Source organism: Giraffa tippelskirchi, chromosome 1 (assembly GCF_054371585.1).
Source record: "Giraffa tippelskirchi isolate mGirTip1 chromosome 1, T2T-mGirTip1v1.2.pri, whole genome shotgun sequence".
Lineage (NCBI taxonomy): Eukaryota > Metazoa > Chordata > Mammalia > Artiodactyla > Giraffidae > Giraffa > Giraffa tippelskirchi.
Window position 1 is genome coordinate 52,754,265 of NC_137275.1, and position 25,914 is coordinate 52,780,178.

The 25,914-nt window shown below is 39.0% G+C and overlaps 1 protein-coding gene and 1 long non-coding RNA gene across 12 annotated transcripts in view; one reads left to right on the forward strand and one right to left on the reverse strand.

Annotated features, from left to right (window-relative positions):
- The window catches only part of NSUN7 (NOP2/Sun RNA methyltransferase family member 7), a 41,206-nt gene extending 27,280 nt beyond the window's left edge, over window positions 1–13,926 (reverse strand). For 3 of the 11 annotated variants that reach the window (XM_081591444.1, XM_081591403.1, XM_081591392.1), the window contains exons 1-2: window positions 13,775–13,926; window positions 12,836–13,235 (exon numbers count right to left, since the gene is read on the reverse strand). In XM_081591444.1, coding sequence (XP_081447570.1) covers window positions 12,836–13,145 — 310 coding nt within the window. In that variant the 5' untranslated portion in view covers window positions 13,146–13,235; window positions 13,775–13,926. Of the gene's footprint in view, window positions 1–12,835; window positions 13,236–13,359 lie in introns of all 11 variants that reach the window. The other 8 variants (XM_081591471.1, XM_081591436.1, XM_081591454.1 and 5 more) reach the window with 4 other exon arrangements.
- LOC145546033 (uncharacterized) overlaps window positions 13,578–25,914 on the forward strand; it is a 50,228-nt gene continuing 37,891 nt past the window's right edge. The window contains exons 1-2 of the long non-coding RNA XR_014082437.1: window positions 13,578–14,270; window positions 21,340–21,423. This is a non-coding gene — a long non-coding RNA (uncharacterized LOC145546033). The remainder of the gene's footprint in view (window positions 14,271–21,339; window positions 21,424–25,914) is intronic.

Here is a 25,914-nt window from a genome sequence, read left to right on the forward strand (position 1 = left end):
ATCTTTATGTATCCTAGACCCCTGTGACCCAGGCTCCACATGGTGGTGGTGGTGCTTATTGTTTACTTGCTAAGTCGTGTCTGACTCTTTGCAACCCCATAGACTAGCCCACCAGGCTCCTCAGTCCATGGGATTTTCCTGGACAAGAATACTGGAGTGGGTTGGCATGCCCTCCTCCAGAGGATCTCCTAGATGAGGGATCGAACTCACATCTCCTGCATTGGTAGGTAGATTCTTTACCACTGAGCCACCAGGAAAGCCCAGGCTCCACGTGGAATCATAGTCAAAGGAACATTATCTGAATAACTGAAGTAGTAATAAAGGAATTTCAATCTCGAATTTATATCCTTGGAAAACACTAAAGAGGATCTAATTTATAATGTCTTATCCTTTTATGTACTGTTGAATTCAATTTGCTAACATTTTATTTAGGATTTTTGTTCTATGTTTATGTTCATGAAGGATATTGGTCTATAATCTTCTCTTCATAATATCTTTTCAGTGTTGGTATCAGGGTTATGTTGGCCTTATAAAATTTGAGGGAAGTATCCCATCTTCTTCTAGTATCTAGAATAGTTTGCATTAAATTAAATAGTTTGCATTAAATTAAATTGCACCAATTTAATCTATTTCTTATTTAAATATTTGATAAAACTCACTAGTGAAGACACTGATAAGATGACACTTAATCTAAGACCCAAATGACAAGGAGTTACCCATGTAAAGATCCAGGATGAGACAGCATTCTGGTCACAGGGATAATTACAAAGGTAATAAGTAAAAACATATGGACATAGTTTGAAACCTCCACAGGACATATGAGTGCTCCATTTGTTATAATGACTTAACTATACATACACATCATATGACAAATGCTTTAATCAGTTAACAGAAAGCTCCATTTGTCATAACGGCTTAACTATATATACACATCATATAACAAATGCTTTAATCAGTTAACAGAAAACTATGTTCAATTCATCAACATTTGTGGAACACTTCCTACATATACAGTACACATTGAATTTCAGTTTTTATCTAGGGGATGGGAAAACTAATAAGAAGCAATAAATTTGGGAGAACAGACTCCAATTTTCACAGGAAATCTTTCAGGTATCATTATCCATGTTTTAGCCACCAATTATGGCTGTACTGTACAAGGAAATATCCCCATTTCACTTATAAGGAAAATGAAGTTTATAGTTTCACACCCTTAGTACTTGCAAACCAAATCCTATCTACTTCACAGTTTCTCAGCATGAGTCCCAATTTTTTTCATAGAAAATACAGTCATCATAAGAATGAAGGCCTGCTAACACAGGAGACCTGCATAGGCTGTAGAACTTTGAGCAGTGGAGTTACTAGACTCCTAAAAAATAGGAGAGGCAGAATGAAGGAAAAGAAGACAGAATATGATTCTGCCAACACTGCATTTTTTCCTTAGGGCTCTTTCAATTGCGCAGAATGCATTGCCTTTATATATCTACAGTTTCTCACACAGCAATATGAACATTAATTATGCATGTTCTTTGTGTGGGCCGGGCATGTGGGATCTTAGTTCCCTGACCAGGGATCAAACAGGAGCCCCCCTACATTGGAAGCATAGAATCTTAACCACTGGATCACCAGTTAAGTCCCTAATGATATGTACTTTAGGTAGTGCTTTCTATATGATACACATTGTTCTAAAATGCTTTCTATATATTAATTCATTTAACCCTCTCAAACAATCCTATGAATTAGGTACCATCATTATCCCCATTTTATAGATTAGGAAATGAGGCACAGGATGGTTAAGTAATATGTTCAGGGTCACACAGCAACAGGCAGATCAGGGAGTCACACCCAGGCACTTTGGTACCCAAATTCATTCTCTTCACCACATTATGCTGTCTTTCCTATACTTACTCTTACAACATACCACAATGGCTAAATAAAACACACTGCTAATGACTGAGTTATCAGGACTTTTTGAAGATTGCAAAATTTACCCATCCTAGTTCAGCACGATAGCTCCAATTATCCCTCATCTCCCACTAATTAGAAACTTCTCTTTAGTCTCTTGAAGGGAACTCAATCCTCATTCCTCGTGTTTCCAGTGTAGAAGGCCTTCCCTAGAGAAACACTCCTAGACTCTCTCCCTACCTCTTACTCATTACTCTACATGAAAGGAAAATTCAGTTTATTTCAGCAGCAGTTAGTGAAATTGGAAGAAAGAACGGGGCATATCTCACTCCCTACCCCTTCTACTCTTTGTCTGCCAGTGTTTCTGCAGAAGGTGGGCATGCATTCCAGACTGCTCTCTGCCATGTGCCTCATGAGTTGGGTGGAGGGACTTGCCTTTCTTCAGCTGTGTCTGGAGTAGATGGAAAGTTCTAGTTCTACTTCTGAAGTATTTCACAAGCCTGCCTTGACTGACGATCTAAAGCCATGTCCCTGAACATTTTTTTTTTATTGGTTACAAACTCAGGTGTAAGAAAAGTAAAAGCTAGTTGCTCAATCATGTCCAACTCTTTGCAATCCTATAGACTGTAGCCCACCAGGCTCCTCTGTCCATGGAATTCTCCAGGCAAGAGTCCTGGAGTGGGTTGCCATTCCCTTCTGCAGGGAATCTTCCAGACCCAGGGATTGAACCCAGGTCTCTTGAATTGCAGGCAGGTTCTTCACCATTTAAGCCACCAGGGAAGCCCCAGGTGTAAGAGGGGTGCTATTTATAGGACCCCTAAAACTCACACAGTCTGTCTGATCATCCCTCCCATCCTGGAAGAAAGATGGAAGATGTTTCTTCTTTTGACTTTCCCCTAGGTTCTCCCTCTCTATTTTTATTATGTGTTCATATTGTTTCCTTCAGTGATCCACTTTATATAATTCACTTCTAAAACTTATATTTCAAGAATGCCAAGGCTGAAAGGGAATAAGATGGTAGAGTAGAAAGATGTGAAGCTCACCTCTCCCCATAAACACATTGAAATCACTTCTATGTGTAGAACAATTCTCACAGAAAACTAACTGGAAACTGGCAGAAGAACTGCTGTACAACCAAGGTAGCAAGAAAGAGCTCTATGTAACTGGGCAGGGCCACTTCCCAATCCAAAAGGGTGAATATCATGGCCCCATTCACTCCACGCCATAGCCTGGAGTGAGACTGGTGCAGAGATTCAGTGTAGCACAACCTTCAGGTCTACTACTCCAAGAGGGGAGCAGACCTCACCCCTGACAGAGCAGTGACAGCCATGGAACAGAGAGGAAACCCTGCTTCACATGCAGTACAGGCTCTGGACACCACAATACCAATCGTACTCACAACAAGGGGGACAAATAGTAAAATAGAGCTCATCAGTCTGCTAGACCCTGAGTTCAAAAAGGAGATAATAAAATGCTAATGGTATTAAGGGTATCGACAGAAATGCACATCACCAAACAATGAACTAGAAACTATAAAGATGAACCAATCAAAAATAGACAATATAATTGTCGAGATGAAAAACAAATCTAGAACCAATGAATAGCAGAGTAAATGCCACAGAACAAATAAGTGACCTGGAAGATAGAATAATGGAAATCACTAAATGAGAAGAGCAGATAAAAAGACAATGAAAAAAACAAGTGCAACATATGAGATCTATGAGATGATTTCAAACATGACAACTGACACATAATAGGTGTTACAGAAAGAAAAGAGAACAAGAATTGAAAGTGTATTTGAAGAAGCTATAGGTGAAAACTTTTAAAACCTAAAGAAGAAAACAGATACCAAGTACAAGAAGGACAGAAGGTCCCAAACAAGATGAACCCAAAGAGACCCATACCAAGACATATCGTAATTAAAGTGATGAATTTATTTTATGTGGCCATGCTGCACAGCTTGCAGGATCTCAGTTCCCCAACCAGAGATCAAACCCAGGTCACAGCAGTAAAAGTGCCAAGTCCTAAAAATTCAACTGCCAGGGAATTCCCTAAAATGACAAATTTAAAGATAAAGAAAGGATTCTAAAGGCAGCAAGAGGAAAACAAAGAGTCAGTTATAAGGTTACCCCATTATCGCTAACAGTAGATTTCTCTGCAGAAAACTCTGCAGGTCAGAAATGACTGGTATGATAGATTCAAAGTCCTACAAGGGAAAACCTACAACCTAGGATACTCTACCCAGCAAGATTATCACTTAGAATAGAAGAAGAGAATAAGTTTCTCACAAGCTAAAACTAAAAGAATTCAGCAATATTAAACCTACCCTAAAAGAAATATTGAAGGATATTCTCTAAATAGAAAAGAGACAAGAATTTATACGACAAGGAAAATCACAATAGGAAAGGCAAATATATAAAAGGATTGACGATCACTTCAGTTCAGTCACTCAGTCATGTCCGACTCTTTGCGACCTCATGAACTGCAGCATACCAGGCTTCCCTGTCCATCACCAACTTCCGAAGCCTACTCAAACTCATGTCCATCGTGTTGGTGATGCCATCCAACCATCTCATCCTCTGTCATCTCCTTCTCCTCCTGCCTTCAATCTTTCCCAGCATCAGGGTCTTTTCCAATGAGTCAGTTCTTCACATCAACTGGCCAAAGTACTGGAGTTTCAGCTTCAGCATCAGTCCTTCCAATGAATATTCAGGACTGATTTCTTTAGGATGGACTGGTTGGATCTCTTTGCAGTCCAAGGGACTCTCAAGAGTCTTCTCCAATACCACAGTTCAAAAGCATCAATTCTTCAAAGTGCTCAGCTTTCTTTACAGTCCAACTCTCATATCCATACATGACTACTGGAAAAAGCATAGCTTTGACTAGATGGACCTTTGTTGGTAAAGTAATGTCTCTGCTTTTTAATATGCTGCCTAGGTTGGTCATAGCTTATCTTCCAAGGAGCAAGCATCTTTTAATTCCATGGCTGCGGTCACCATGTGCAATGATTTTGGAGAGTACATAGATCAAAATACAATCAAAAAATTGTAAAAAAAAGTTATAACTACAATTAACAGTAAAAGGATATGCACAAAGATGTAAAATAGTACATCAAAATCACAAAATGTGGGTGATGGCAGTATAAATATATAGATCTTTTACAGTGTGTTTGAAGTTGGATGACTATCATCTTAAAGCCAGTAGATAATAGTTTTGAGTTAACATACTTGAGCTCCATGATAATCACAAATCAAAAGTATACAACAGTATATTTTAAAAAGAATATAAATGAAATCAAGCATACTACAAAAGAAAATTATCAAACCACAAAAGGAAAAAGAAACAAAGAAACAGAACTATAAGAACTGAAAAACAAGGATTAAATGGCAATTAGTACTTATCTATCCATAATTACCTCAAATGTCAATGGACCAATGATCCAATCAAAAGACACAGAGTGGCAGATTGAATGGAAAAACAAAACAAAACCAAGAACCTGCAATATGCTGCCTACATGAGACTCATGTCAGAGTGAAAGACATACACAGACCAAAAGGGAAGATATGAAAATAGATAGCTCAAGAAAATGGAAACAATAAGAAAGCAGGAGTAGCCATGTTCACATCAGACAAAATAGACTTTAAAACAAAGCCCATAAAGAAAAGCAAAGAAGGGCATTATATAATGATAAAGGGATCAATGCAAGAAGATAACATGCTTGTTAACATAAATGTCTCCAATAGAGAAGCACCTAAATATATATTAAAAAGAAATACTAACAGACATAAAGGGAGAAACTAACAATAATACAATAATAATAGATCTTAACACTCCATGACGATAATACAATAATAAAAGACCTTAATACCCCACTGACATCAATAGACAGATTACTCAGAGAAAAAACTCAATAAGGCAACAGAGGTTCTAAATGACACAATCATTTGAACTTAACTGATATCTACAAAACACTATATCTAAAAAAACCAGAAGACAGATTCAAGGGCACATGGAACATCATCTAGAATAGATAACATACTAAGTCATAAAACAAGATTCAATGAATTTAAAAGGGTAGTAACTATTTCAAGCAGCTTTTCTGACCAAAATTCTATGAAACCAGAAATCAATCACAGAAAGAAAAATTGGAAAAAAATGAACATATGGAAACTAAACAACATGCTACTAAAAACCCAATGAATTCAACAATGAAATCAAGACTTCCCTGATGGTCCAGTTGTTCAGAATCTGCTTCTAGTGCAGGGTGCGTGGGTTCAATCCTTGGTCAGGGAACTAAGATCCCACATGCCATGGAGCAACTAAGGTTTCAAGCCACAACTAGAGAGTCTGTGTGCCACACAATAGACCCCCATGATGCAATGAAGATCCTGCATGCCGCAACAAAGACCCAACACAGCCAAATAAACAAATCAAAATGTATTCAAATTGGAAGGGAAGCAGTAAAACTGTCACCATTTGGATATAACATGATATTCTACATGGAGAACCCTAAACTCTTCATACAAAAACTATTATAATTAATAAATGAATTCAGCAAGGTAATCAAATACATAAATCTATTGTAGTTCTTTACACGATGAAAGAGAAAGTTTTAAAAAAAAGTTATCTCATTTATTGCATTAAAAACAGCTAGGAATAAACTTAAACAAAGAGGTGAAAGACCTATACACTGAAAATTATAAACACTGATAAAGGAAATTGAAGATAATTCAAAGAAATGGAATGATAGTCCATGCTCTTGGATTGGAAGAATTAGTATTGCTAAAGTAAGTGGTCAGTCTACCTAAAGCACTGCACAGATTTAATGCAATCCCTATCAAAATACCCATGACATTTTTTAAGAAATAGAACAAATAATCCTAAGATGTATATGGAACCACAAAAGGCCCAGAACTGCCAAAGCAATCCTAAGGAAAAAGCAAAGCTGAAGGTATAACCCTACCAGATTTCAGACTATACTACAAAACCACAGTAATCAAAGTAGCATAGTATTAGCACAAAAACAGACATAAAGATCAATGGAATGGAATAAACAATCCAGAAATAAACCCACATACCTATGGTCAGCTCGTCTAAGCTGACGAAGAAGGCAAGAATATACAATGGAGAAAAGGCAGCCTCTTCAGCAAGCAGTGTTAGAAAAACAGCTATTTCTATCAATAAAATTATAGCACTCCCTCACACCATCCATAAAAATAAATTCAAAATGGCTTAAAGACCTAAATACCACACATGACACCATAAAACTCCTAAAAGAGAACTAAGATAAAACATTTTTGGACATAAATCGTAGCAATATTTTCTTAGGTCAGTCTCCCCAGGCAAAAAAATAGAAAAGAAACCTAATTGGTCAAAAGCTTTTGTACAGCAAAGGAAACCATTCACTAAACAAAAAGACAACCTATGGAATGGGAGAAAAGATTTGTAAAAAATGTGACCAGCAAAGGCTTCATATTCAAAATAAATAAAGAGCTCATACAACAGCTAGCAAAAAAAACAAACACCCTATCAAAACAGGGCAGAAGACCTAAATAGACATTTCTCCAAAGAAGAAGATATACAGATGGCCAATAGACACACGAAAAGATGGTCAACTTCACTAATCATTACAGAAATCCAAATCAAAACCACAATGAGATATCACCTCACACCAGTCAGAATGACTATCATCAAAAAGTCTACACATAACAAATGCTGGAGAGGGTGTGGAGAAAAGGGAACCCTTGTACACAATTGGTGGGAATGCAAATCGTTGTAGCCACCATGGAAAATCATATGGAGGCTCCTTAAAAAAAAAAATCCATATCATCAGTAATCTCACTCCTGGGTATATATCCAGAAAAGATGAAAACTCCAATTCAAAATGATACATGCACTCCAGGGACTTCTCTGGTGTCCAATGGCCAAGACTCTGCTCCCAATACATGGGGCTTGGGTTTGATTCCTGGTCGGGGAACTAGATTCCACATGTCACAACTAAGAGTTTACATGCCACAACAAAGATCAAAGATCCCACATGTTAAAACTAAGACCCAGCTCAATCAAACAAACAAATAAAAGTTTTTAACATTAAAAAAAAAAATACACATACTCCAATGTTCACAGCAGCACTATTTACAACAGCCAAGACATGGAAAGAACTCAAGTGCCCATCAATAGATGACTGACTTAAGAAGATGTGGAATATATATATAAATACATATGTGTGTATATGTATATATACACACAACAGAATATTACTCAGTCATAAAAAAGAATGAAATACTGCTATTTGCAGCAACATGGATGGAACAATAGAACACTATACTTAGTGAAGTCAAATAGAGAAATACAAATAAGCTATCACTTATATACAGAATTTAAAAATAATGCAAATGAATCTATATACAAAACTGAAACAGAAGCACAGACATAGAAAACAAATTTATGGTTACTAAAGGGGAAAGAGAGGAAAGGAGGGACAAATTAGGAATATGGGAGTAACAGGGATTAACTACTATAAATAAAATAGATACGTTACCAAATTTATTGTATAGCATAGGAAACTATATTCAGTATCTTGTAATAACCTATAATGGAATATAACCTGAAAAAATAAGTAATTGAATAATTTAACTGTAACCTGAAACTAACAGATATTATAAACCAACTATACTTCAATTTTAAAAAAGAATAATTATAAATATAGGCACATGGGGTTTTTGTATCTGTGGAAGGAGGGAAATTTGATAACCTTCATTCATGTTGTCAAACATTGTTGCTAGGAGAATTAAGCACTGTCCATAAGACTTCTTTGAGAAAGGACAATAGAAAGCTTGTACCTGGTCTCTTCTGAACTTTGTCCTCTGTACATTTTTCCAGTGCTGACCTTAATCTTAATCCTTTCATTGTAATAAACTGTAACTATGAATATAACAGCTTAGCTGGGTTCTGTGAGTACTTCTAGTGAATCACTGAACCTGAGGGTGGTCTTAGGGATCCGTGACTATAGTTAGTGATTCCCAAAGACATAATTCAACCATACATTAAGTATTTGCAGGTTTTTCACTGACAGGTTACATGATTCTGAAATGACCAGACTACTGACACAACCAATCCCTTGGACTGAGAGGTCACCAATTAGTATACACACCTAAAGAGGTTGGAGAAAGAATTAAGCCAGACATAAGATCAACAACATTCAGAAAACTAAGATCATGGCATCCAGTCCCATCACTTCATGGCAAATAGATGGGGAAACAGTGGAAACAGTGGCTGACTTTATTTTTGGGGGCTCCAAAATGACTGCAGATGGTGACTGCAGCCATGAAATTAAAAGACACTTACTCCTTGGAAGGAAAGTTATGACTGACCTAGATAGCATATTAAAAAGCAGAGACCTTTGTCAACAAACATCCGTCTAGTCAAGGCTATGATTTTTCCAGTAGTCATGTATGGATGTAAGAGTTGGACTATAAAGAAAGCTGAGCGCAGAATTGATGCTTTTGAACTGTGGTGTTGGAGAAGACTCTTGAAAGTCCCTTAGACTGCAAGGAGATCCAACCAGTCCATCCTAAAAGAGATCGGTCCCGGGTGTTCATTGTAAGGACTCATGGTGAAGCTGAAACTCCAATACTTTGGCCACCTGATGCAAAGAGCTGACTCATTTGAAAAGACCCTGATGCTGGGAAAGATTGAGGGCAGGAGGAGAAGGGGACAACAGAGGATGAGACTGTTGGATGGCATCACCGACTCAATGGACATGAGTTTGGGTAAACTCTGAGAGTTGGTGATGGACAGGGAGGCCTGGCGTGCTGTGGTTCATGGAGTTGCAAAGAGTCGGACACGACTGAGTGACAGAACTGAAGATCAACAATTTCAGGAATACCTTCTTCCTCAATTTTTTTTCTTAATGGGTTGTTCATTAATTTATTTTTTAAGAAATAATTTTGCCAGTTTTTCTTCTGTTTTAATATTTGGTAGTCCTGGAAACATCCAGAGATTCTTTGAAAAAATAAATTAGCTGCTAGTACTCTACTTCTCTGACATAAGTCAAACTTAATAGGAATAGGTTCCTCTTCATTACCTTCTTTAGCAGACAACTGACTTTGTGTCTTATTTAGCGGAGTAAGAATAGTGGTTGTCATTTCAAAAATCATTATTCTGAATCCTTTAAACAATCAGAAAAATACACTCTCTGCTTTGAAAAAGCTTATACACAAAGGACATCAACAAAAGGGCAAATAATAAAACTGGAAATCATAAAAAATAAAAAAGATGATCATTACCCAAGCTCTCTTTAGTTTGTGCATTAACCTTTTCAGCTTTACTGCTCCTATAAAACTTTAGAGAAGAAATCCTGAGTTTTTTTTCCTGAACCGTGATTCCCTGAACCTATGCTATGTAAGCTGGATGTTGAGTTTATAAAATATTACATGTGAAAATACTGAAAGAACAGATAATACAAAAGACAAAATAAAATATATAAAAACCTCCAATATTTTAAAGCAAAATATCAGGCTCTTAATTACCTTGGAAATCCACTGCATTTAGGAATTCTAGCTTTATTCCATATGAACATTCAGAAATTATTCAGATGATAATTTAAAGCAAGGTATTACTTTCATTAAAAAGAAAATAATACCTGTACCAAGGAAACAACTAAAGCCATCTCATCCTAGAATTTGAACTTATAAAAATGAACATTTTAAGGAAAAGTAGGTTTATAAAAGCCTATGATAAAGATGAAAGAGAGTGAAAAAGCTGGCTTAAAATTCAACATTCAAAAAACCAAGATCATGGCATCCGGTCCCATCACTTCATGGCAAACAGATGGGGAAACAATGGAAACAGTGACAGGCTTTTTCTTGTGCTCAAAAGTCACTCCAGATGGTGACTGCAGCCATGAAATTAAAAGATGCTTGCTCCTTGGAAGAAAAGCTATGAACAATCCAGACAGCATATTAAAAAGCAGAGACATTACTTTGCCAACAAAGGTCCGTTTAGTCAAAGCTATGGTTTTTCCAGTAGTCATGTATGGATGTGAGAGTTGGACCATAAAGAATGATGAGTGCCAAAGAATTGATGCTTTTGAACTGTGGTGTTGGAGAAGACTCTTGAGAGTCCCTTGGACAGCAAGGAGATCAAACCAGTCAATCCTAAAAGAAATCAGTTCTGAATATTCACTGGAAGGATTGATGCTAAAGCTAAAGCTCCAATATTTTGGCCACCTGATGTGAAGAGCCGACTCACTGGAAAAGACCCTGATGCTGGGAAAGACTGAAGCCAGGAAGAGAAGGGGTTAACAGAGGTCGAGATGGTTGGATGGCATCACCGACTCAATGGACATGAGTTTGAGCAAACTCCGGGAGATAGTGAAGGACAGGGAAGCCTGGCATGCTGCAGTCCACAGGGTCGAAAACAGTCAGACACGACTAAGTGACTGAACAACAACAAATGACAATAATTTATCTAAAAGGGATTTTCTGGGTTATTAAAGAATGTCAGTCACTAGACACTTTCATAAAACAGAAATAAAGACTGAGAGAAAGAAAATGATAATCTACCATACACATTACTACAACATGACCATCTAATCAATGGATTAATTTTACAAAGAATAATCTCAGGCTTTTACTACTGATTTCTAAAGGCAATCCACTCCAGTATTCTCGCCTGAAAAATCCCCTGGACAGAGGAGCCTGGCGGGCTATAGTCCACAGGATCACAAAGAGTAGGACATGACTGAGCGATTAAGCACACACAGCGCACACAAAGGTAAGATTCAATACTCTATCAGGAAAAAATTATCTATAATAGAGTTTTGGCATTAACATTAAATATCAATTAATTGACATAGATGCCTACTGTGCATCTCACTGTTGCAAGGAGAAAATGTTCAAATGTTGATTTGACTCGTGATTTAAAGTACAACACTCTGGTTGGTCTTTAAATCTAAGTTTTAAAAAAGAAGAGAAGGGAAGGGATGAAATAGAATCTGAAAGTTTTAACCGAAGGAGGGAAAAATGGCTAAGACAGATTTTTTTAAAAAAAATCATAAGCAGAAACTAAAGAAATGAAACTCAGAGAGAAGCTGCCTCTGAACATCACACAAATTTTTCTCTGTGATGACAAACTCCTGGCTTCAGAGCTGAGCTACATCATGCCTGTAGACAACCAAAAACACATATTTATAGCTGAGTAATTAATGGGACATTTTAATTCAACTGAACAATTGTTAACCGCCCCTGAGCAAGGATGTGCAAGGCCCAGCAAGTATTAACAGTAAACAAATGATGCATGTAATGCCCTTTCTAGATGTCTCTTTAGGAAGTTTTATCATTTTAGCCATGCTGCTAATACTCCAAACATTTCTGGAACTTCTTTTGGAACTTTTCAGTCAGTATACAAATCAATACAAACTTTACAGTTTATATTGTATTTAGTTGATAGCTAGTACTAAAACTTGTCTCCAGGCCCTTTGATTGCTCTCATAGTAAAAATATTTGGTTCTGTACTGGAATCAACTCCATACTCAGAAGCTGATAATTACCCACCATCGAGGAAATCTGAAATATTACACCTCAAATCCTGGAGGCAAATTAAAAGGGATTTCTACAAAAATTTGGAAGAATAAATTTACAGGCTTCCAAAACTAAACAAAGCAAATGGCAGTGAATAGGACCATCTTAATTTTGACCCACCTAAGCACAGGGAAATCCACAGTGGAAAACATTTCTGACTGAAAGAGACTGTTTCACTGGAAACTCTCCTTAAAGCCTTGACATCTGCAACTGACCAAAGATATTCAGAAGCCTAAAAACAAAACCTGGTATATGTGTGTGAGGGTGCGAGGAGGAGGTTCGATGCACCTCACAAATTCTCTCATTATTCTCTTTTAGTGCTGACTGTCAAAACTGGTACTACTCACACTTAAGTGCACTGAAAGCCAACTCATAGGACAAACGCTGAAAGGATTCATCCTCGGATTCGGTTGAGGACGGCAAGGGCTCATTCCCATACTTTATTAAGGCTTTCTCTGGTGACTTTTCGAGTCTAATGCCCTGAAAAATGTTCGCTGCCAGAATGTAAACGGAGTCCGGATAGCCAGTTTTTTCGGGTGAATCAGTTGAGCTTTTTTCGCTGCATGCTGGGTCACCTGACAGCGCCAGCGAAGAGAGTTGGGAGATCTCCGTAGTTGTTTCTTCCAAAAACTCCAGTTGACTTGCGGAGTTAAACATGTTTGCCCCCTCTGACTGTTCTAGGTAACTCAAGCTTGAATTACAATTCAGATGTTCCGGGAAATGGTTTTCCTTGTTCAAGCATCGTCTCTGTGAAAATAAAAGATTATCCTGGTTAAACCACTATTTCCGCAGGCCCACACCTGATGACCCACCTCGTGTGGCCCTGCAGACCAAGCGGCGGCATTGCCTGGCCGCCCCGAGCATCCCTTACTTCGAGCCTGGAAACCACACACTCACAAAGGGAGAGGGGTGGGAACGGCTCCGAATGGCCTCCGAAGCGACGAGACCTTAACCGAGGCCCGTTTGGGTGCAGAGAGAGCTCCCCTAAGAGCCGCACGTGCGGCCCCTCGGGCGCTCCTTTCACTGGCTCTGGCGAGTCCTCCCTTACCCCAGAGGGCGGATGTTCCCCGGGGCTTGGGGAACAGAGACGCGGCAGCCGCAGCACTTCGGGCACCGGTGGCTGGTATCTTACACCGCGCCCTCGGGGGCCCCGGGACTGCTGGGCTGCCGCGGTGGTCCGCGCAGGCAGTTTGGTTCAAATGAGCTTCTCCCACCCGCCGGGGTCGGGGCAGGGGGGTCGCGACCTCCGGCTCTCGCTTCGCTCGGGTTCCTGAGGGAGAATGCACCTCAGGGCTTCGCCCGCCCGCGCGGTCCTCTTCACGAACGCGGCAGCTGAGCCGGGTGGAGCACGAGGCTGGTGGGCTCGTCGGCTTCGGCCGCCGAAAGGTAGGCCTCCCCCGTCTGCCGCAGTCAGCCGGCCCAGGACCCGGGTCTCCGTGACAACCAAGGGTGCGGCGGGGGAGGGAACGCTGCCAGAGGGCAGTTCCCGCGGGATTTGGCCAGCGCTTCCGTTCTTTCCTGAGTTGCCCCTCCTCTCTCATCCCCGGACACCTGTGCCAGCCGCTCCTCATGTTGAAGACCCCTGCATAATTGGACTGGGCAGCCCTGAAGATCCTCGACTTCCCCAGAATCACAAGTGACCCTTCTTCTCCAACTTGTCCCCTGTGATCTCCTTGAAAGCAAGAATTTTGTATTGCTGACAATACCCAGTTTAGCGGGTTAGCGGACACGCAGGAAATGTTAAAACAGCTCAGTGTAGAACTACTGAAGAAAAAAAAAAAGGTAAAAAAAAAAAGAGTAGTCGACTGCATTTCCACGCTTTTTAGAACAATAGCCACCAGAAATAATCACATTAGATGGACCCTTCCAGGGCTGACTGTGCTGCGCTCAGTCGTGGTGGACTCTTTGCGACCCCATGGACTGTAGCCCTCCAGGCTCCTCTGTCCATGGAATTTTCCCGGCTACCGGAGTGAGTTGCCATTTCCTTCTCCAGGGGATCTTCCCAATCCAGGGATGGAACCCCCGCCCCGTCTTCTGTTTTCCTAAATTGCAAGCAGATTCTTTACCCGCTGAGCCACAGGTGAAGCCTTCCAGGGCAACTTGTGTAAAGATCTTTGCCAGCCTCCTTCCCAGGAGTTGCCTGCAAAGAAAGATGTTGCTGAAATGGGCCTACAAACAAGCAAATTCACACCCCTTAAAGTATAGAATGGAACTGGGGATATATATAAACTTCCCCCAAAGGGTTTTAATAGGGCTACTTTAATTTTTGAGTGTCCTGGAGAGAAGTCTACATCCTAACTCATCAAAGAAAAACCAGTTTTAAAACTGTGCTCAGTTTTAAAGGTAGTGGAAAAATACTTTAATTTCTAGAATAAAAACCAAATGACTGAGATTTAAATTTAAGTTTATGTGCATCTTAAGCTTTTCATTGATTGCCTGTTAACCTATCTCCAAAGTGCATGTTCTAAAACTGGTGAAAAAGAAAAGATTGCTTTTTTCCTCTACTGTATACCATTTGTGTTGCTGCTTTGAAACTTCTCCAACAGACTTCAATAGGTCTAATAGTCTAATGACTTAAATGCCAGTCATAATAGCTACAGTTTTTCTGTATGCTCTCAAATTTTTCTTACAGTAAGATTCAATGAACAAATGCAAATATGAATATATATAAAGATCATGTGATGAAAAGTAACATGTATGTACTTCACATTTCTTGCCTGGTTTAGAAAAGTCCTAGGTTTTAAAACAGAAATGGGCATTGGATTGTGCAACTTGACAAATTACGTTTCAAGTTTTAAGTGAAAAAAATCATGAAATCATTTTAAAAATAAGATTTTATTTTATTGAAAATAAAATAGATGCTAATATCTACTTAAAAGAAAGAAAAATCTGCTAGATACTTGGCCTCCATTTTCTATATGAAGCAAAAACCAAAGTCTGCAAGTTGAATGAAGGGTTTCATTTTGGACTGAGGTCAAAGTCACAGGAAAATCTTGCAAGTGCAAGCCCCAAATTCAGCAAGAAGTATGGTAAATATACTTGAGTAAATACCTTATTTGTGCTGGTTGGGAATCTCAAATTTTGTTCATCTTCTTTGTAGAAGTGGTCCAATCTGGAAAAGAAACATAATTTATGTAACTAAGATCAGTATAGTCACTCAAGAGATTCTAAATTGTGTTTGCTGGTTCTTTCTCCGTGTGTTAAACAGGAAGGGCTAGACTTTGGCGTTTGGTAAGTTTATTATCTCTGTAACCTTAGGCAAGTCCTTAACATCCCTCAGCTTCAGTTTCTGGACCTATAAGGCGGACTGAGTAATAATGCTGCCTTTGAGGAGGTTTGTGAGTATTTAGTGGAAAGATGTATGTCAAGATTGTCTGGAAAGTAGTAGCTCAATAGTTAGTTCCTCCTTTCCCCCTCTATTGTTAAGAAGAGGAGAATGGATATTGGGGAACTATTAATAGCAATTTGCTACAAATCTCTTTGCCCTGACCCCATCACGCACCAGTTCACTCACTCCCATTATTCTCAATGTGGAGTCTCCCCTACTTTATGTTCCCATAATATTTTGTACATGCATATATGCATTCATTCATTTATTTATCAGATACATATTAAATTCTTACCATGTGCCTCATACTTTCCTCAGTCCTGAAGGTTAAAAAATATATATATAGAATGATTGGGGACCTTACCCTCAGGAAATTAATGGATATGTATACTTGTATTTTGAGACTCTTTATTTTTTTTTGTATATATTTATGTGTATCTCTGTATTCCCCCCTTCTGCCATCCTTACTTCCACAACCTGAACAATACACACACTCTAAAATAGTTTTATTGTGTCTTTTAAGTTTTGTTATATCTTTTTATTCCCAGAAAGAGCAAAATATCACTCTTTCACCTGCATGGATTATAAATATGAAGGTGTCTTTAGGGGTCATGGTATATTTTATTATGCATCACACAGTACACAGTACGATCTGTGGAAAAGCTAGATAAAAAGCTAGCTATAAACTTTAAAATACTATTGTCTTTCAAAATATAGTTTGAGTAGCTCTCGTTTGGTTTTTTGTTTTTTTTTTTTTAATGATATATCAATGTGACAACTCACTGTATTGAAAACAAGATTTAATGACAGTCTTTACCCCCAAAGTAAAGCTTTAGGCCAACAGTTGTGGGTTAGTGAATTCGTGGTTACTGTTTACTCTAATCCTGCCTCCTTACCTTTCACTCCTGGTTTATGGGCTCATTGTGGACTTCAGGTATTGGAGGGGAGGACTAAGGGAAGCATATCAAATCTCAGTGAGCACTCTACGAGAAAGTAACTGAAGAGATAGGTATGTGGATTCAGCTGTTGTGAAAGCGAGTATGAAAAAATACAATCTTTGTTTAAATTGCACTCTGTAATATGATCAGAACATTTAGTCAGAGATGATGTAGAAAATTAAAGGTTAGTTACCTGGAGCTTTCTGCAAAAGGAACTTAGAGGAATGATTTTCTTTCCCCAGGGAGTAGAGCATTTTAAATATTTGTAAATTAACATTCCTTGTATTTGAATCAGAGTAGCTCCTGTATGTTAGTCAAGTAGGTATTCAAAAAACATTTGCTCTGTGTCTGCATCTCCTTTGCTGCCCTGCAAATAGGTTCATCAGTACCATCTTTCTAGATTCCATATATATGCGTTAATATACGATACTTGTTTTCCTCATATACCCATGGTTGATTCATGTTGATGTATGGCAGAAATCAACACAATATTGTAAAGCAATTATCCTTTAGTTAAATAAGTTTTTAAAAAATAAAAAAAAAAACACATTTGCTCACTTGCTTCAGTTTGATCTGGGCATAAAAAGTTGTGCTCAGTTCCACTGCAACTTGTTACAGAAATGTAAAAAGCATATGAAACAAAGAATTTTAACTTATGTTCTTAAACATCACGGCACAATTTATCATTATGGCTACTGAGAAATAGTACTACTGATTTTTTTTTTGGTACAATAATTCTTTCCCTTACTCTTTTTTATTTGACACAGCTGTCTAGTGTTCCAGCCTGGACCTAAGCTTTTTCCAACTCTTAACTTCAGAGCTGATAGATACTGAAATAGCCCATTCCAGAGGAGGGAGGAGGGATGGATAACCCCAGATGGCAGGAAACTCACTCTGAAGTAAAGAGCATCAATCCTCTGATGCTTTGTGAGTGTTGATGTGAAGGAATACTTTGCATTATTCAAGTGTTTCCTTTCCTAATCCTTATGGAAACTTGTCCCAAGCAACTTGAAAAGGAAATGCAAAGATCCCTTTGGGAAAATCAAAATATGATCGTGGGTTCTTTACTACAAGACAGTCAAAGATTAACCAGAAGAGCCATCACCATTTGCAGAGGGGGTGGAAATCTTCCTTAATTTGGAAGCAGCAGAAGACTGAGATGGAGCAAAGAGTATTGAAGGGTAGACAAGAGAAAAAGAACAAAAGTCCAATGGAGCAAAAGTGCCATTAGGAATAACTTTGAGATTTAGAAGCCAAAAATGACAACAGCAGTTTGTTACCTAAGAAGCAAGAGGAAAAGAGGATTCGGGAGACTTGTAACCCTAGCCCTTGATTGTTCTTGTGGCCCAAGAAAAACAAGGGTTACAACTGACAACCATTGTAACAAATTTCAGCCATACAGTAGTTTCCCAGAGTTAGTCATTCAAACACCACATTCAGGACTTATCTCTCGGAGAAGGCAATGGCACCCCACTCCAGTTCTCTTGCCTGGAAAATACGATGGACGGAGGAGCCTGGTAGGCTACAGTCCATGGGGTTGCTAAAAGTCGGACACGACTGAGCGACTTCACTTTCACTCTTCCCTTTCATACATTGGAGAAGGAAATGGCAACCCGCTCCAGTATTCTTGCCTGGACAATCCCAGGGACGGCGGAGCCTGGTGGGCTGCCATCTGTGGGGTTGCACAGAGTCGGACACGACTGAAGTGACTTAGCAGCAGCAGCAGCATACTACCATTTATATTACTTATTCAATATTTTCTTTTAACTCAGAATCATGGCTTTTCTTAAATAGAAAACTTGTACATGGAAAATCATAATCATTTGCCATAAATGAGAATAACCATAACAAAAGCAAAATAACACTATTAAATTCTAGTTAGAAATGGTTGTACCAAAGCTCCAGGCTTGAGGGTGATGGTTCTTGGTTAAAAAGGAAAATGGGTGGGCTTCTTGGTGGCTCAGTGGTAAGGAATCTTCCTGCCAATGTAGGAGACAGGGGTTCATTCTCTGATCCAGGAGGATCCTGCATGCCACAGAGCAACTAAGCCTATGTGCCTTAATAGAAAAACAGAAGAAAGAAAAGAAAAAGGAAGATGGGCAATGTTAGCAAGGTGTTAAACACCAGTATAAATGAACTTTTCTCCTTGACAGAGGGAATAAAAGAGAATTGGATAAAGCAACTTTCTCATTGTGTGTTTGTTTTTCAACACTAGATTGGCATACCACTTCAAATCATTTCTTGTACTTTTGATGGTACTGGCCCAATACTTGGGGAAATACCATATTAAGAGATTTGAGTTCAAGAATTATAGAAACAATGCTGTCTCTGAAATAAGAGGAAGAAAATGCAAGTAATTTGAAATTGATCAAAAAAGAATTAGAAGGTTCTGATGGCACAGTGGTAGTGGGACTTTGAAACCAGAGTCAGAAGACCTGATTTTTAGTCTTAATGTGTGTGTGTTCAGTTACTCAGTCGTGTCCGATTCTTTGCAACCCTATGGACTGTAGCCCTCCAGGCTCCTCTGTCCATGGGATTTTCCAGGCAAAAATTCTGGAGTGAGTTGCCATTTAGTTGCATAATCCTAGGCAAATCTCTTCGTTCTTTCTATTTGTTCTTTGACATGTTCAAATCAGGCTTCCCTGGTGGCTAAGCAGTAAAGAATCCGCCTGCAGGAGCCACAGGAGACACGAGTTCAATACCTGGGTTGGGAAGATCCCCTGGAGGAGGGCGTGCAACCCACTCCAATATTCTTGCCTGGAGAATCCCATGGACAGAGGAGCCTGGTGGGCTGCAACCATGGGGTCGCAAAGAGTTGGACATGACTGAATCAACTTGGAACACTTGCATGCTCAAGTCTGTGATTTATTTACTAAGAAAAAAGTGAGTGGGGAAGGATTTAATGAAACTGAAAAGATTGGCAGTTTATAGGGGAAAGATATTTAAATATCTATTTTAATATTTGCCTAATATCTATTTAAAATATTCATTTAAAAGTTTATTTTGACAAAAAATGCAGAAATTGAAGGATAAAAGAACAAAGATATACAACATATAGAAAACAAATAGAAAAATGATTGATATAAATTCTACCTAATCTGTATTCACATTAAATGTAGAGGGGTTAGTAAAATGGATTTAAAAGTACAACTATAAGCTGGCTGCAAAAGACATGTTTAGATCCAAAGATTCAAATGGATTGAAAGTGAAAGGATGGGAAACTATAGCTTGCAAAATAGAACCAAGAGAGCCTTCAGAGACTGGCTATACTATTATCAAACAAAATAGACTTTAAGATAACAGTTGTTTCTATAATATGTTTTTCTTAGAAAACATACTTGAATATATCAATACACTCTGGCATTTGAAAAATGTTAGTAAATTTGTGGCATGTCAAAAAATTCCATTGAATCAGTGATTTCATTGGGAGCACTGGATATGTATTTTGGGTCACAGTACAGCATGTGTGAAGTGGTATCAACTATTACATATAAAATAAACTACAAGGATATATTATACAACATGGAAAATAAAGTTAACATTTTGTGATAATTTTAAGTGGAATATACTTCCCTGATAGCTCAGTTGGTAAAGAATCTGCCTGGAATGCAGGAGACCCTGGTTCAATTCCTGGGTCAGGAAGATCCATTGGAGAAGGGATAGGCTATCCACTCCAGTATTCTTGAGTTTTCCTTGTGGCTCAGCTGGTAAAGGATCTGCCTGCAATGAGGGAGACCTGGGTTTGATCCCTGGGTTGGGAAGATCCCCTGGAGAAGGGAAAGGCTATCCACTCTAGTATTCTGGCCTGAAGAATTCCATTAACTGTATAGTCCATGGGGTTGCAAGCCGAACATGGCTGAGCAACTTTCATTAAGTGTAACATAACCTTTTAAAATTGTGAATCACTACATTGTACACATGTAACATATATCAACTATACTTCAATTTTTTTTTAAGTATAAATAAATTTAAAAAGCAGAGCTCAAAAAAAAAAAAAAAAAAAAGAAAAAGCAGAGCTCAGGCCTCAATGCAACTCCATGGACTGTGGCCCACCAGGCTCCCCTCAGTTCACTTCAGTTCAGTCGCTCAGTCGTGTCGGACTCTTTTCGACTCCATGGACTGCAGCACGCCAGGCTTCCCTGTCCATCACCAACTCCCAGAGCCTACTCCAACTTATGTTCATCGCACCAGTGATGCCATCCAACCATCTCATCCTCTGTCACCCCCTTCTCCTCCTGCCTTCAGTCTTTTCCAGCATCAGGGTCTTTTCCAATGAGTCTGTTCTTCACATCAGGTGGCCAAAGTATTGGAGTTTTAGCTTTAGCATCAGTCCTTCCAGTGAATATTCAGGACTGATTTCCTTTAGGATGGACTGGCTGGATCTCCTTGCAGTCAAAGGAACTCTCAAGAATCTTCTCCAACACCACATTTCAAAAGCATCAATTCTTTGGGGCTCAGCTTTCTTTATCCATGGGTTCCTCTATCCATGGGATTTTCCAGGCAAGAATACTGGAGTGTGTTGCCGTTTTCTTCTCCAGGGGATCTTCCTGATGCAGAGATTGAACCCACGTCTCCTTCATTGCAGGTGGATTCTTTACGACTGAACCACGGAGGAATCCAGAGAGACTCAATGCTAGAATATTCTAGCAAATCAGACTGCATGAAAGAGGTAAAAGTTTAGTTTTGATAGAGATCTTTGCCCTAAAGCTCAGGATACATAACTTAATTGGTATGAAGTTCCTTTGTGAAATGTCAGAGTCGCTTTACACTGAAATTGTATATGTCACCTTAGCGTTTAAATGCTTAAGCAAATATAAAAGAAAGATATTAAAAATGAATTTTTTTTTCATTTTAATTCTAAAGTTAAGAATTATGAAGAATTACATGAAATGGCTGGAAGGGATATTTTATATTTTCATATAACTAAGTAAAAATTCCCATCTCCCCACCCCCCAACAAATTAACCCCCCCACAATAGACCAATCAAATGAGTAAACACTCATGACAACAAAAACCCTGAAACAATGACTCCTCACTAGGTTTGAGTGTAGTTTTAAACTAGATTTAGGGAGCCATCTGGTGGTAAATTGATGAGCTGTTTGATTTTTTTTAAAGAATAGAATTGCCAGATAATTTACAGAATGCTCAGTTAAATTTGAGAATTCCATGGACTATATAGTCCATGGGGTCGCAAAGAGTCAGACACGACTGAGTGACTTGCACTTTCTTTCACTTCAGTTAAATTTGAATTTCAGATAAACTACAAATAATTATTTTAGCATAAATATGTCAGGGCAGTACTTGCTTCATATTCCAACACTACTTTGTTTTAAGTTTATAATTATACTCTTGTAAGTGATTTAGAAAAGGTTGTCTTGAAATTCAGATAGTGTGATTATTTAGGAATGTGTGTGTGTGTTACTTGCTCAGTCGTGTCTGACTCTTTGCAACCCCATGGACTGTAGCCCAACAAGTTCCTCTGTCCATGAAATTCTCCAGGCAAGAATACTGAAGTGGGTTGCCGTTCCCTTCTCTAGGGGATCTTCCCGACCCAAGGCTCAAACCTGGATCTCCCACATTGCAGGCAGATTCTTTACTGTCTGAGCCAATGTATTCATTGCTATGTTCACATGCTCCAGCATGATGTGTTTGGCCTCCTCTGTTGTATTTTTATCTGTCTCTGTTATTTTTTACTTGAGTTTTTCCTAGTCTGTGTATTTCCTTCCTGCTGCTACAGTCTCATATTTAAAGAATCTAGGGGACTTCCCTGGTGGTCTAGTGGTTAAGACTCCACACTCCCAATGCGAGGACATGGATTCAATCCCTGGTTGGGGAACTAAAATGTGGCATGGCGTGGCTTCAATTTTTTTTTAATTTTTAAGAAAAGGAATCTGGGTCAATTACAGCTGAAAAATGAAAAACCAAAACAGAATTCATCTTATTTTCTGTAGTACCTCAGTTGCAGATTCCACTTATCTTTTAAAAAGTAAAAGGGTTTACATGTATATTTTATTTTTGACCTTTAACATTTTAATTTGTGTTTAATTGGTAATTTATTCATGTGGTTTTAATTTTTTAAAAAAATACAAGAGAATATTCAGTGAAAAGTCTCTCTCACTCCTGTCTTTGACATAGAGACAACCAATATATCTTATGTGATCCTTAGTCAGCTTAAGAAAGGTCATTTATTTTAAAGTAAAAGAAGACAATAGGGTTGTCTCTCAAGGGGAAAAAAAGTATTGTAGGTGACAATAAAAGACATTTCTTTTTTCATAAACTATAGTTTTTAATTGAATGGCTCAATTTTACTTTGCCTATGGGGTAAATATCTAGAAAATGTATTCTCTCAAATCTCGGTAGCATATGAATAATTGCCTATAGTTGAAAAATTCAAATTATTAAAAACCTGTGTTATAAAATATCACAAGAGGGAGATATTGCTTCATGAAAGTAGTAGTTAAAGAAGGTGAGGGAGAAAAGTCTTTTGTCTGTTTTGGACACTTTTTTCCCTCACTATCTTGTCTTCAGTCATTTGAGATAGTGACAAGCATTCAAACAGCCTATATTCAAATCCCTGTTTTGTCTTGTTCTGTTTGTAGTTTTGAATTAAATTGACCTTTAGGAGTCTTAAGATCATCTGTAAATTCAGGCTTATGCTCTTGTTTTGAACATTATGTTAAATAATATATTTGAAATGGTGATACCCTCCGCCAAAGCTAGGAACACACCTGCAGTTGGACAAGTTGGGTTTATCACTCATTGCAGTAAGGCAGAATGCACGCCATGGGTGGAGGGAGGCCTCTCAGTAGGAGGAAAGGACCTATTATAGGATTTGGGCTGTGGTTGGACAATGTGTGGGAGGATCTGATAAAACAGGGTTTCCTCTGGATTGAGTGCTGTTAGAATGCAGGGACAATTAATGACTAGATAACTTGAAATTTATTTATAAGGGAGGGTGTGTGCTATGTACTTAGTCGCTCAATCATGTCCAACTCTTGCCAACCCATGGACTGTGGCCCGCCCTCCAGGCTCCTTTGTCTATGGGGATTCTCCAGGCAAGAATACTGGAGTGGGTTGCCATGCCCTCCTCCAGGGGATCTTCCCAACCCAGGGATCAAATCCAGGTCTCCCACATTGCCGGTGGATTCTTTACCATCTGAGCCACCAGGGAAGCCTTATAAGGGAGGGTAGAGTGAGGCTAAATTCTTATGGTAAAGAAGCAGTACTGAGTCCTATAAGCTGGGAAAACAGCTATTTGTTATTTTGTGGGTTGTAGAGTGACTTTGTTTTTGTCCATGCTTAGACAACATTAAGAAGTTGTCTTGTTTTGTCTCACTTTCTCATGGTCCCAGAGCGACCTTGACTGATTTGGGTGTTTTGTGAGGTGGTATATGCCAAAGCCTTTGACTGTGTGGATCGATCACAATAAACTGTGGAAATTTCTGAAAGAGATGGGAATACCAGACCACCTGACTTGCCTCTTGAGAAATATGTATGCAGGTCAGGAAGCAACAATTAGAACTGGACATGGAACAACAGACTGGTTCCAAATAGGAAAAGGAATACGTCAAGGCTGTATTTTGTCACCCTGCTTATTTAGCTTATATGCAGAGTACATCATGAGAAATGCTGGGCTGGAGGAAGCAAAAGCTGAAATTAAGATTGCTGGGAGAAATATCAATAACCTCAGATATGCAGATGACACCACCCTTATGGCAGAAAGTGAAGAGGAACTAAAGAGCCTCTTGATGAAAGTGAACAAGGAGAGTGAAAAAGTTGGCTTAAAGCTCAACATTCAGAAAACTAAGATCATGGCATCCGGTCCCATCACTTCATGGCAGATAGATGGGCAAACAGTGGAAACAGTGGCTGACTTTGTTTTTCTGGGCTCCAAAATCACTGCAGATGGTGATTGCAGCCATGAAATTAAAAGACGCTTACTCCTTGGAAGAAAAGTTCTAACCAACCTAGGCAGCATATTAAAAAGCAGAGACGTTACTTTGCCGAGCAAAGGCCTGTCTAGTCAAGGCTATGGTTTTTCCTGTGGTCATGTATGGATGTGAGAGTTGGACTATAAAGAAAGCTGAGTGCCAAAGAATTGATGCTTTTGAACTGTGGTGTTGGAGAAGACTCTTGAGAGTCCCTTGGACTGCAAGGAGATCCAACCAGTCCATCCTAAAGGAGATCGGTCCTGGGTGTTCATTGGAGGGACTGATGTTGAGGCTGAAACTCCAATACTTTGGCCACCTGATGCAAAGAACTGACTCATTGGAGAAAACCCTGATGCCGGGAAGGATTGAGGGCAGGAGGAGAAGGGGACGACAGAGGATGAGATGGCTGGATGGCATCATCAACTCGATGGACATGGGTTTGGGTGGACTCAGGGAGTTGGTGATGGACAGAGAGGCCTGGCGTGCTGCAGTTCATGGGGTTTCAAAGAGTCGCACACGACTGAGTGACTGAACTGAACTGATATGTCCAAAGGAGAATAACTTGACCTAGCGTGAGCTCCAGGCCAGCTTCTGAGCACACGCAAGTCTAGCTCTAAGTTTAAGGTCAATTGTTGGATGTCAGGGGTTCCTTTTTTTCTTTCTTAGAAATCATCTGGCGCTTAGTTGATGCTCAATAAAACTTGATTATATCTAGATTGTATTCAAATTATTTGGTGATTTATTCTTATTGCCTGTCACTGGACAATGAGCTTCAACAGGATAGAGGTAATGCTTCATTCAACCTCTCTCTCTCACATGAAACAGGTACTAATTCTACTGACACAATAAGTGTCTTCACAGCCTTGCTCTTGGTACCTCTACTCCTCTTTCTCTCCCTTCTGTGTTCTCCCTTCCTTTTCACTCTCTTAATCAGCTGTAGTAAACAAGTATATGTAAGGTTGATAAAGCAGTGATTTCTGTAGCACAGTCATAGAATGATATTGTTTTAAAGAAGTCAACCAAAATAGAAATTTTCTCTTTGTCCTCCCAACCATTGCCTATAGTAGCTCATTTAAATTTGTCACTATTTTTTAAAAGTAGAGATAAATAAATAATCCTCACTATTTAAAATTCTCTTGTACCCAGAGGCTTCTAGGAGCCTGTCATCCTCCTTCACCACAATTCCATACACTTGCTTTGTGGTCTGTGGTCCCCTCGCTTCTCACCTT